Source organism: Beta vulgaris, chromosome 4 (genome assembly GCF_026745355.1).
Source record: "Beta vulgaris subsp. vulgaris cultivar EL10 chromosome 4, EL10.2, whole genome shotgun sequence".
In the NCBI taxonomy this organism is placed as follows: domain Eukaryota; kingdom Viridiplantae; phylum Streptophyta; class Magnoliopsida; order Caryophyllales; family Amaranthaceae; genus Beta; species Beta vulgaris.
In genome coordinates, this window is record NC_079205.1 from 25,891,119 (window position 1) to 25,904,203 (window position 13,085).

At 35.3% G+C, this 13,085-nt stretch overlaps 1 protein-coding gene and 1 long non-coding RNA gene across 9 annotated transcripts; both read right to left on the bottom strand.

Annotated features, from left to right (window-relative positions):
- Nucleotides 1–3,915: 3,915 nt before the first annotated feature.
- LOC125496918 (uncharacterized) lies at nucleotides 3,916–12,830 on the bottom strand. Of its 3 annotated transcripts, none has more exons than XR_007273331.2 (4): nucleotides 12,457–12,830; nucleotides 11,953–11,992; nucleotides 4,419–8,303; nucleotides 3,916–4,321 (listed from the first exon to the last, which is right to left on the bottom strand). It is a non-coding gene; the product is annotated as an uncharacterized LOC125496918 (long non-coding RNA). The 3 variants fall into 3 exon arrangements; XR_007273333.2 differs by having other exon boundaries at nucleotides 4,419–4,989; nucleotides 8,199–8,303; nucleotides 11,953–12,828; XR_007273330.2 differs by having other exon boundaries at nucleotides 11,953–12,830.
- On the bottom strand, nucleotides 9,037–11,614 carry LOC104906694 (uncharacterized). Of its 6 annotated transcripts, XR_008968988.1 has the most exons (5): nucleotides 11,401–11,609; nucleotides 10,939–11,035; nucleotides 10,350–10,416; nucleotides 9,860–10,255; nucleotides 9,037–9,757 (listed from the first exon to the last, which is right to left on the bottom strand). XR_008968988.1 is itself a non-coding variant. In XM_048642980.2 (3 exons), the coding sequence occupies exons 2-3, from the start codon at nucleotides 10,238–10,240 to the stop codon at nucleotides 9,575–9,577; spliced, it is 564 nt and encodes a 187-aa protein (XP_048498937.1). In that variant the 5' UTR covers nucleotides 10,241–11,022; nucleotides 11,401–11,605; the 3' UTR covers nucleotides 9,037–9,574. The 6 variants fall into 6 exon arrangements, 2 of the variants coding, with proteins under 2 accessions (XP_048498937.1, XP_048498936.1); XR_008968987.1 differs by having other exon boundaries at nucleotides 9,860–10,008; nucleotides 10,091–11,035; nucleotides 11,401–11,614; XR_007273329.2 differs by having other exon boundaries at nucleotides 10,350–11,035; nucleotides 11,401–11,613.
- Nucleotides 12,831–13,085: the final 255 nt, after the last annotated feature.

The following is a 13,085-nucleotide window of genomic DNA, read 5'->3' on the forward strand; positions in this document are numbered from 1 at the left end:
GACACAAAATCCTCGTACTTTCAAAAGTTTGAACTCATCATTTCAAAAGTTTTTGAAACAAGGTAGTGTATCTTGTGTACTTTCCCCTTTTTTTTTTTAACACTTGTGTTACTTATGAACACTTTTTCTTATGCGGAGACTCTACTTCTTTTGCACTAACATGTGCAAATTGCCCGACAGAGGCATACATATGCATGAAAATCTCATAAAAATAGACAAAAGCGCGAAATTTATCGCATTCTACCCCCCTTAAAGAAAACGAGTTACGCCCTCGTAACTCACCTCAGGGAATAGGTCTGGGTGCTTTTTCTTCATATCATCTTCGGCTTCCCACGTTACCTCTTCTGACTCGTGGTTAGACCAAATAACTTTGACAATATGAACATCCTTGTTGCGCGTACTACGCACTTTCCTGTCGAGAATCTTGACAGGTCTTTCCTCATATGTGAGGCTACTATCTATCTGAACTCTTTCAGGCTCTAACACATGACGCTCATCAGGGATATAGCGTTTAAGTTGGGATATATGGAATACATCATGCATCTTTTCAAACTCCATTGGTAGCGCCAATCTATAAGCTACTTTCCCAATGCGCTCTAAAATCTCATATGGACCTACATAATTAGCACTTAGCTTGCCCTTTTTCCCAAATCTCATAACGCCCTTAGTGGGTGATACTTTCAAGAATACTTTATCATCTACAGCAAACTCATCTTCGCGTCGTTTTAAGTCAGCATAACTTTTCTGCCTATCTTGCGCAGCTTGAATTCGAGCCTGAATCAATTTTACATTCTTGACGTTTTCCTCAATAAATTCCGTCCCCAAAATTATATTTTCGCTAAAGTCATTCCAGCAAATGGGACTCCTACATTTCCGTCCATATAATGCCTCAAATGGTGCCATCTTAATACTCGCATGATAACTATTGTTGTAGGAAAACTCAATCAAATCTAATTGGTCCTCCCAACTTCCTTGAAAATCGATCGCACAAGCTCTCAACATATCCTCCATAGTCTGATTAGTCCTCTCAGTCTGACCATCGGTCGCCGGGTGAAAGGCGGTACTCATTTTCAATGTTGTCCCAAGGTTTAATTGGACCTTTTTCCAGAACTTCGATAGGAATCTAGAGTCACGATCCGAAATAATGTCCTTTGGAACTCCATGCAATCTCACTACATGCTTGATATAGGTCTTAGCGAGTTGCTTCTTTTTCCATGTCTCCTTAATAGGTATGAACACGGCGGACTTGGTCAGTCTATCCACAATAAATCAAATGGTATCATTTCCACTCCTCGTAAGGCAGTCACAAAGTCCATAGAAATAGAATCCCACTTCCATCCAGAGACCTCTAACGATTGAACTTTCCCCATGGGTCTCTTATGGTCTATCTTCACCTTCTGACAGGTTAGACACTTAGACACGTATTCAGCTACCTCTCGCTTCATGTTTGGCCACCAATAGATCACCTTAAGGTCTTTATACAACTTGTCACCCCCAGGGTGCACAGAATATGGAGTATTATGCCCTTCGTCCATAAGACGTTTCTTAAGGTCATTGCACTTTTGTGGTACACACCACCTCCCTTTAAACCTTAGACTCCCATCATCATGAATCTTGAAGTTTACTTCCTTTCCTTGCTTCATTTTCTCCTTGATCTTGTCTAGGTGCGCTACCCCAAAATATCGTAATGAAAAGGGTTAAATTGTTTTCCCAGAATCAAACACAAAAAAACATAGTTTTTCCAAATGGTTAAATTGTTAAATACGAAAACATAAATTTTGAGTAATACAAGCCAAAGCTCGCTCTAGATAATATCGCCTTTTTAATAACGTAGTTCTACCTTTTCGTAATGGTATGTATCTTCCTTATCTCCAGATATTTGAAGTTGGAAATTTGAGTGTCGACTCTTGAGCAATTTAAGATTTTTGTTAATATTAATAATTCTATGATAAAAGGTAAAATGTATTCTTTTCTCTTTCCCTTTCTGTCTTACTCATCTTTATGATTTTTCAATTTTTTGAAAGTCAACTCCTACTCGTCCGTCTTCTTACTCCCTCCCCTTTTGTCCTTTCTCTATCTTTCACTTGTTTTTCTTCCTGTAAACTAAAAAAATATTGGAAATATAAATAGAATCCAGTGAAAATTAATCCTATCCATAATATTACCAACTAAGGGAATTTGGCCAAGATCTTTGAATGATTCCTGAACAACAATCGTCCTTGGCCGAAGAAACTCAAAGAATCCACAAACTAAGAATACATCACGAAGTATATCAACTTCGTTCTATAATATTGGAACTTATGAATATGGCGCACAAATCATTGGGAGAACGTGAACTATACCCATATAATTTTAATAGAATAAGGCTTTCTTTAGATAAACCTCACAAAGAAAAAAAAAATAGCACACGTATTGTGAAACTTCCAAAAATATGTTACAATTGTTAAGAAATGAAGGTTGATATGATCAACACTATATGAAATTAATTTTTCCTATATAAATCTAACTGTTTGTTTTGTTTACATAAAAATGGAAAGTAAATGTTAACAAAGTAGAATTACCCAATCTTCAATAAGAAATTTATAGGCATGTTGCACTTTTGAAAAATATTATATTTCCCACAAAATGGAGAAAGATTAATAATTTAAATTTTGCATGAATAATCATTCTTTATTAAACCAAATGAGGAAGAGCATGAACAAGGATTTGACAGTAAAAGGAAAAATAGCAAATCATTGATAATATGCTCTTAAAATATCACTTAGTCACACAAGATATGTGCTACAAATGCTTTTTTTCATGATGAAAACAGAGCAAACCAAAGGCTCCCTTCCTCCCTACTCGACCAATTTAGACGTTACACCAACTGAGAACCCCCTTGCAATCTTAAACCTTGTATTTATTCTGAAATCATATATATTTGTGTTAGACAACATAATAAACTAACAATAAGAAACTATTTTTCAACCCAAAAGAAGTGTAGTAGCTAGTATGGGGCACTGATGCAAAAGTGTGAAGGTATATTTGATGGCAGAATTTTATTTTGAAAATTGATCCAAAATCCATATAATTGCGCTCTAAATCTCAAATGATTCAAGTTAGCCATAGAGGAACTAATAGTCTAAATTGGCCTACACCATCAAGGCATCAACCCTGCAAAAGAAGAGTTGGTACCCTTTTATGGTTTTGCAAAAGTGTAGAAAGTCTTCTTCTAATTTGTGTATTTATTTTTTCAATTAATAAAGTTCACCCTAAAATTAGATCTGAAATGTTCTCTTCTTTATATTATACTTGAAGAAAAAAAAACCAAGTGCATAAATAATGTTTACTACCATCTTCACAATGTCATCGTCAAAAGGTCCATCTTTGACGTTATTCAGCTTAAAGCCTCCTCATCAATCTATCTTCCCTTCAAACAACGGTCATATTTCTGCCAACAAATTGGTTACAAGATACTCCCCTTAGCTTGATTAAATATATCGTAAACAAACATAGTTCTATCAAACATGAATCTACACTTCTCTAACAACCAATCTAAACACTTACATGCTAAGTAGGACCCCATGAACATGGATGTGTAGTATAATCTACACAATTAGATTCTAAGCATGAGAAGTTTAGTTCATTCCAAAAAGATAACTCTCTCTCACATATATCTATACTTAGCAAGCACACATCAGTCTCATACAATATTGAAATCGCTTTGTTTCCCAATATAGGCTTATAAGTTCGGGCAAAAAACGTTCACGATACAAAAATATGGTTTTTTGTTCATTGCTTCGACAAGCCAAGACCCAAGAAAGGGTCTATACAATATTGTTAACATAACATTCACATAACCCTTTATTGATATTATGATACTACAGATGAAACATCTTTAAGTTTCAACAACGATATTTCAAATGACACGAATCGGGTAGGAACCATTCAAATATATATCTATTCCACGATAACAAACATATAACTTCTAAATAAGGTTGGTTCTTACTTTCTGTGACAAATTACAGCCAGTTAGATATAGAAAACAATAGTAAAAGGGGGCACCCACATTCAGGTCTTGTGCAGGAGGTGTAACTTGATAGTATTCATTCCTCTCTAAAAACTGCTTTTACAACATAGATTTTAATATAGATACTAACTAGGTGTACCAAAAATATATGTAAAAAGGGGAGTGAAGAAGGAACAGATACTCATACATTATAAATTCACATATTCCACAATAGCAATAGTGCTTTGCTTTTTGCTCTTCATAATCTCATCATATTTGGGATTTTACAACCCAGTGCCTGGAGATTGCTTCCTCATATGCTCGGGGTTCAATCTGACAATTGTGTCCGGGTTGACATCTTTCAAATATGCACAAGTGTATATGTTATCAAACAAACTTGTCACCTAAATAATATTGTTAGTAAACTAACCTCATCCTGCATCCCACTGCCTACCCCTTTGGAGAAGGTCAAACGAACACATAACAAACCTTTCTGCATAGAAACAAGATACTGGAGAAGCACTCTAACACGGCTATTGAGCATCTTTATCGCACTGTGGATACCAGTCAAATGAGCAGCCACTGCAACAAAAAGCAATTTGAAAGAAGCAAAACTAGAAGACCTATTTCTATATGTTTTATCCCTATGTTGTCAAAAGGAAAATTAGGCAGCTGGGCTCACATTGGGTGGCCGCAGAACCGCCATCAGTTGGTTTAAGATGTGTGACATGGTCTACATATATCCTTTCTGCTTCTACATTCTTCATGGAAATAAAAAAGAATCACTCAAACAGGTAGGAGGTGTACTATATGCAGTCAGTGTAGAGATGGGGATGGGGTGCGGAAGTGAAGCAAGGCGATAGAATACCTCAATGGTGTAGCTCGCACGAACAAAGATAAGCTGTGGAAGACCCTTAATGACATGCAGTTTTGAAATATCAATCACAATAATTAGAGAAGTCAGGTGGGAAAGAGGTGATTCCCTAGTTACAAGCTACAACCTGAAAGAGACACACATGACATATCTCTTTGGGTCCTCATATGAGAGAGATCAAAATAAAGGGACTATTATGCAACAAACTCGAGAGATATTCGAAAGGTCTTATCATTAACAAATTCGAGAGATTTGCCCACAAAAACAAAGGAACACCTTGATGAATCAAAAGAAATGCTAAATACCCATTGCTTGTCTTAAAAGAGCGAAGGCGTTCCAGTAGAAAATAAGTTCGGATAACTGTTTGAACTTCTAAAAAGCAAGAACAATATACACATATAGGTGTTTTTCCTCGTGGCTATAACAATATTGAAATATGTAGTCTAGCTTAGGCCCTTCAACCTAAACTGAACATCATTCTCAGAACCCAAAAAACACACGAACACCAGAAAATAGTTGCATGCATGTAAGGCATTTATTTGCGCATCTTCGACTTAGCAGGAGCGTATTCTTAGCATGCAAAGCAAGGGTTTGTACTATAAGGGAATATAATCACTACATATTCTAGGAAATAACATTGATTCTAAGGAAAGAATATGCCCAAAAAGAACAATATGCGTTGAAGTATCAATGCATCTTTCCCCAAAACAGTAAATAAAGAGTTCTAATCCAACTCAATAAGAGTCCAGTAGTTTAAACAATATCGTTTTCCCTTGAACTCAATCCCTCTAACCCTTGTTTAAAGACCTCCTTGTCTAACCTCAAATAAAAATAACCCAAAGTAATTTTAAACCTTGCTTATATACCGCCTTTTAAAGCTTCAAGTAAAAAAATCACAAAAGCAACTTAAAGCAAGAGGCAAGGTTACCGATAGTCCGGTATATCGATCTCCATTGCAAAGAAAATGTCACCAATACATTCAAGGCATAAGCAAGACCCACACTAAAAAGAAGGATTTTAAGCACAAGCAACAAGTAATTAAACACTGCAAGTAGTAAGGTAAACCATCCGAGGAGTCTCTTGTAAAAGCTAGGCAGATTGCAATGCAAATAAAGAAGACATCATTCTTGATATATAAAGATAAAAGCCACGCACCACTAAACTACAAAAAGAAGTGCATGAAGCGAACTCTAATAAAAGCAAAGCAAGAGTAGCTCCTACATAACTAAGTGTCTTAAGATACCTAAATAAATGACCATAACTAAATACTATATAAGACACAAAAACAAAACACCATAATCTAGCCTCAGTACTTGAGTTGTTCAGATTAGTCTAACATGCAATCCTAACTATAAGCCCTTAGTATTCAGGAATTTAAGATTGAGACTGGCCTCCGTTAAACTACTTCAGAAAGACCGACTTCCTTGTATGTTTAATTCAAGTTATTGCAAATAACAAATCAAACAAAATTGTATAAGTAGTTGTTCATCGTAATGATTTAAATCTTATAAAAAGCAAAAAAAAAAAAAAAAAAACAGAACATAAAATTGAAGCAAGTTACGCTCTTCATTTTTCTAGCATAAAATTAAAAATGGTATCTATTAACTCTTAGCATGGTTCGAAGTTCAGTATAACCTAAAGCAATTCCTTAATTAAAGCAACCTATTGTGTTCTATATACATAGAGAACATCATTCAGATTAATTACGATAATAGAACTCTAAGTATAAGTGACCCACAACCAAAGCAAACTTATTTTGGAAAAAGAAGTTTGAGAGAGAAACATATATTGTATGAGTAACTATCACAAGAAAGAATATAAAGAGAAGACGACACCTCCAGTTTGCACCACAAAAACAACAACTCAAGTAAAGGGAGCTTCAAAAGCCCATGAAAATTGCTACTTCTATCCCTTAAAAACATTTTACCAGCACATAATCATACAATAATGATTTGCTAATTTCAAGTCATGCTAGAAAATTGATGATTTTCCCTTGATTCAAGTGCTATTTGCAAAATTATATCACATACGTAAGATCCAAGTTTTGGATATTAAATACTAGATTTGATATTCCAAAAGAGCGGTTTAACTCATTTAATCGTTAAGCCACAAAATTAAGTATCACGACTTATGCGATGTCTTATGGCAACATGTAGGGAGGACCATCCTTCTTGTTAATGGGAACCACCATGCATTAATAAAATTAAATATGCTAGGTGATGAGATGTTAATATTGCATCATTCTTAAGCTCAAAAGGTTTCCACATTATATCACCTTCCAATATATGCTACCCTTTTATGAGATCAATCTACTATTATACACATCAGAAACAAACTCTTAATTGAGTTTGAAACTCAAATAAACCTCACATAAACTCCAGCTATCTGTTCCTTCTCGTTTCCCCTATTAACTCTTGCAATTCAGTATTTAACTTTCCCCTTATCTTACTACATCCCATAAGTAATTAATGATATTGATATTATCCACAAATAGCAATTCCAGTTGCCCATGCTACAAACTAACTAAACTGGGCTGCAACTAACTCAACTAGAGCTACAAACAATATTCATAAAACAAGCAACCAACTAACAATTTGGTCCTTGGCTCTCATTTGCCTCTTTCGCTCTATCCTCCTTCCGATTCCCTACACAACTCTTACCTCCCTCCTATGCCACTAAATCATCTTCCCTTACTCTTTCTCATAGCTTTTGACACTCTCTTCTCTATCTTCACTAAAACATCTCTCTAGTAAAGTAACCCTTTTCTAACCCCTATGTTCGCAGTCCCTTCTAATAATCTTGTAAACCTACTATCCTTCACTTGGACCTCGTAGATCTTCCACTTCAAACTAATTCTTATCATCTTTCACCATAAACACATTCCATGACAAACAACAAAACTAACCTTAGGTTGTCAAATTGTACACACTCACAGGCTCACAGCAGCTAGTTTACACACATATATAAACCCATTAACCAGAAAAGATGCAGAATCATCACTTAATTTAACCATACAAATGAATAAAATAAAGAGCATTTCAGATGACCCATCAACTAAATTCTACTCCAAACTATGAATATTTAAATCCTTGGATAAATATGAACAATAAGCAAGAGAGACTTATAGTGCTCCGTATTTCATCAAGATAGAAGCATTGTTTGGTCATCGTTTTGCAGAAACAACGAGGTTAAAAGCTGAACAATAATAGCAATCTCTTCCTTCCTCAGAGTAGTTGGGTGTATAAATACACATATATAAAGGAAGAAAAATTAAATAAAACTCTAAACCTGAAAAATTAGGGCTTTAAAATAACAAATATCAAATTAGAAGAATACCACTTTACTTTGCTTTAAGTCGGATCAAAGTCCCCTAGGCCATGGTTGCTTTCTGATCTAGGCTTCCTCTTCTCCTTCACAATCACACTTCATCAAATTGAAACCCTAAAACTCGAAAATAAATAGAAAAAGGATGAGAATCCACATCAAGTAAATGGGAGGAAGAATATTAAACCAAAAAATAGAAACCTAAAATTCGCAAATCACTAAAAAAAAAGAGAGGATTTGCTAACTGTAACACAGAATTGAATGAACACTACTACATTTTAAGCCTAATGCAACCCTTGAAATTCGTTGCATTAGGGCCGATTTCCGTTGCAATAGGTCTAATGCAACGGCCCCCAACCGTTGCATTTGAAGGCGTTGCTATAGGTCTAATGCAATGACGTTTTAGACCTATGGCAACGGCTATCACATAGCCATTGCAATAGGTGTAAGTAGCCGTTGCATCAGCTATAGGGCCTATTGCAACGCCTCTGGATCTACTGCAACGCCATCTAATAACTATTGCAACGCCCCTATTAGTGATATTTTGTCCCATTTTCGCATCTACTGCAACGCTTCCATACATCTTGCAATAACATCGTGTAGCTAATGCAACGCCTCTATTACTATTATAATCCAAAACTCCCAATGATTTACCAGCTATGCTAGCTAACATTTACAAGCCTCTTCTAAATATGGTCGTCCTCATGCAAAACCAATCAAAATTTTGAACTAAATTTTAGTTATCACAAGTTGAGCCATTGAAGTAGAGGAGCCACAATTACGGAACTTAACTAATCTCTTGAATGTAAATTTCAGACAAGTTGAAAGTAGAGTAGAAAACTACTACATGAAATCACCAATAAATGAACTGACTTGACACAGGAAATCATTTAGCTCTTGTAGCTGTCATACAAGAAAATCTAAAGACAAGATACATAACTTATTGTCCGGATAGGTATTGCATTATTATAAATAGAAAATCTACAATTTGCAACAAAGTTGGATATTATAGTAAATTTACTTGACAATTAACTTTACACCTAGAGGTAGCTTCGTTTTCAGCTTCACACGACGTTCTTGCACACCTTTGTGATATGGTTTTGTTCTGAAAAATGGCGTGAAGTCAATAATCACCTCTTCAAGAACAATAGCATTCTCAAGCACAAAAGTTGCAAACTCAAGGTCAATCGGCCATCCCATAAAGCCAACAAGCTCTAGCGTCTTCAAGCATCTGAGAGGGCACGCGTTTTGTTTGACAATGGGCCTTGCACGTTTGATGTCAAACCCGAGTAACTTCAACAAGAACAGATACCTACTAGTCTTAACAGAAGTGTAGGAAAATCCCTTTTAGATAAAATTAGGAAAGCAAAAGGATTGTTTCGAAGAATTCACTTATTTGATATATGAAAAGAAGCAGGGGTGCTTGCCTTCAGTGTCAGCTTCTGCATAACTGGCACTGCCACAATCAAGGACGTCCATCCAAGGAGTGTTTTATTGCAACATGCAATAACACACAGTTCTAGATGCTTAAGATTTGTCAAAGTAGGAGGATTAATGATCTGGATATTCAACTGCATGAGATAAGACATCATCAAACATACACATCTGAAATTTGATTGACAAAAGTACCAATTATCAGTAATGATTTGGAAAGAGGTAACTAACACACTAACCTCATATTTTAAGTTCATCATCAAACTTAGAGACTCCAATTGCGAAGAATATTGTAAAAATGAGTCGAATGCATAGGATATGGAGGCATTGTAATCTTGCGAACCAACAGCGACCTTAGAGAGCGAAGAGGCATGCCTGATATGAAGCTCTATAGCTTGGCCACAATATGAAAAAGATTCAAGATTCGGGGTAGAAATATCAATAATTCTCAAGTGGAAGCAATAAGTTACCTCCAAATGTTTCAATCGTTGTAACAAACTAGAGACTCTGAGGTTGGTAAGATACGCTGAATTTACTACGCACAGGTTCTCAAGGAATATGCAGGAACAAAGAAGGCAATCAATGAATTCATCAGTGACATCGACGGATCTTTTTGTCATCGTGCCTTAAGTTTACTTTTTAAATGGAGAGAGACAAAGAGTCATTTCGACTTTGTGAACAATTAATTCAGATGGAAGATATTTAAACATAAGAATTCACATAACTCACCCAAATCATTAGATCTTCCAAATTGAAAAGCTACCATATTGCACAAGAGAAAATAGGAGCAGTATACCTTCAAAATCGAAAAAGGTGTCATCTTTGTAATTTACATATGCCCTTCAAATTTCAGAATCTTATTCTAACAAAAAGAGCTAAGTTTCCTTATCTCACTTTACTTTCCCGAACTCACTGGATTTATTTGAAGGGAACAGGGAATAGGGAACACAAGGGATGGGTAATATAATATAACATTTATTATGGGAGCAATTAATCATGTTGTCATGGTAGTGATATTGTGGTTAGGAGTTCAGGAAATGCTTAAATTGCTATTACCTACCAACATTGTGTAAAAACTTTCGCAATCGTTCCTCTATCTAATTTTGTCTGTGCTAGGAAATGCTTGCAAAGAGCCAAGTACAGAGGTGACAGCAGTTACATAATTTAATGTTAATCACTAAATTATCTTGGATATTCCAAGCTGCTGAATAAACTCATCCACCATACTGTCGTAAAATTATGAGAGACTCCATTTTCCAGAAAGAAAAAGAAGAAAAGCATACACTGGAATATAGCTTGAATTATATTGTTCACTTACAATGGTTTACAGATTCATGAGCTTCTTCTACCCTCTAACTTCAAGTTTCTCTCTCTTAGAGCTTTCCACAAACACTTGGTGTGCCTATCAAAACCCACTTTAAATACCAAAAATTACGAATTGCACATAGAACACATTGAAATTATATCTGAAATTTTCATTCACGGGTAAAAAAATCTATTAACTGTTCACAAGCATCCCAAAAACTACATATGCATTCGTCAATCTGCATCCTCATCTCATTTCCAAAAACTAGAATTTTCGGAAAATCAAAATCGCAACCCCTAATTAGAGAACCAAATAATAAAAAAGAAACTCGAATCAAATGATAAAAACCGACATAAAGAACCCTAAAAGTCTAACACTAAACCACAATTCAATTACTTGGAATGTTGAAAAGACCATATTCAATCAAATGGAAATACAGAATGACAAATACCAAAAACCCACACAAAAATTTACCAATTTCGCTGGAAGTTTGAAGAGGTGCGAGGTCGAACTTTCGCTCTCTTCGTCTTTCTTTCCTTCTCTCATATATATCTGTTTGCCAAAATTCCTCTCTTTCTGATTTATGAAGCTTGTTGCTTGCCTAGTAGTTTTTTTTTTGTTAGCAGCACCGTAGACGAGGGTTTGAAATTTCTTAAAAAGATAGAGAGGGAAATATAAAATATTGAACTCATACTTCAAATTTCTAAAAAAGAAACAATATTTAGCTATTGCAACAATTAACTTACCTATTGCAACGGCTAGGGCCAAGCTGTTGCAATAGCTACCCTCTTAGTGGTGGAAGTTTTATTTCCGTTGCATTAGACCTTTACTATTGCAATGGTAGTGAAAATGTCGTTGCATTAGCTTTTTTAAGTTGTTGCATTTGATAAAAAATGTAGTAGTGGAAGGAGAGTGATAATGGAGATACCTACTAAGTTTTTCGATCAACATTACTCTAGATATCAACGTGATTCATAAGGGCAAACACACAAAAACGAAGACAAAGAAAATGTAAAGAAATAAAACCTTATGGTGATCTTGCTGCTTGTTGTAGAAAAGAAGCAGCCTAATACATAAATCACCAAAAAAAAAATGTATCAGAAACCGTGGTCCATTCTCTCAATTCGCATTAGAGCAGTCTTTGAAAAGGAATAAGAACGAAAATATGAACAGAAAAATCAAGAACTCATATGAAATTAGGTTTCATATGGGAAACAAGCAACAAAAAATGCAAAACAACAAGCATTAAAAACGGCAGTTCATCTGCAGGGAAAAAAACCAAAATCCAATTCTAAACGCGCCAAATTCACAGTGGAAAAAACACTTAACAGTAAAAATTAAATCAACAACTTCATAAACATTCAAATTTCAGAAAATCTGACACACACAAAAATGAATAGAAAGAAAATAAAAAAATAAATGAAGACAGAGAGAAGCAAAAGAAATAAAAACCTTGATCTTGCTTCATCTTAACTCAAATATCGCAAAAAAAAAAAATGAATTAGAAACTCGATGGAAAGAAAGAAAAACCTTATTACGTTGATCTTGCTTCATATGAACTGAGAAATCGCAAAAAAATAAAAAATGAATTAGAACCCATAAGTCACAAAGGAGAAAGAATTAACTTTGGAAGTTTCGTGTGGCACAGACGGACGATCAATCAAGGGTAGGTAAACCCTAAGTCATCGAGCTTAGAAGATTACGACAGCGAGCATGACATCTCCGACAATGAAATTCCGGCAATAGACAAATAGAAGATTAGATGAGAGAGAGACCCTAGATTTAACCGTATGCTCGTTGACATCTCCGACATCGTTTTGGCTATGAAGCCTTCAATTGCTCAGCCATATCCCACTACAAAAAAATTTGCTATAGAGGCACATCATTTGGCCGACTTGCCTCTAAAACCCCCTTTTACCATCACATAAACATGGTTGCCTCTAAATTATATGGTTTTTAGTGTCAAGTATATTTTGGTGCCTCTAAAGATACATTTCAGCACCGGATGAATGTTGGTTGCCTCTAAAACCATGTTCTTAGCATCACATGAATATTGGTTGTCTCGAAATCCATATTTTTAGCATCACATGAATTTAGTTGTCTCTAAAGTTATTTTTTTTAGCATCAACTGTAGTTAGTTGTCTCTCAAGCCATGTATT

What these genes read in the sequence shown, in the direction of transcription:
- LOC104906694 (XM_048642980.2), bottom strand. Translation starts at nt 10,240, where the DNA reads ATGACAAAAAGATCCGTCGATGTCACTGATGAATTCATTGATTGCCTT. An exon ending in TGATGAACTTAAAATATGAG is followed by an intron (nt 9,758 to 9,859) that starts GTTAGTGTGTTA and finishes TATCTCATGCAG; the next exon opens with TTGAATATCCAGATCATTAA.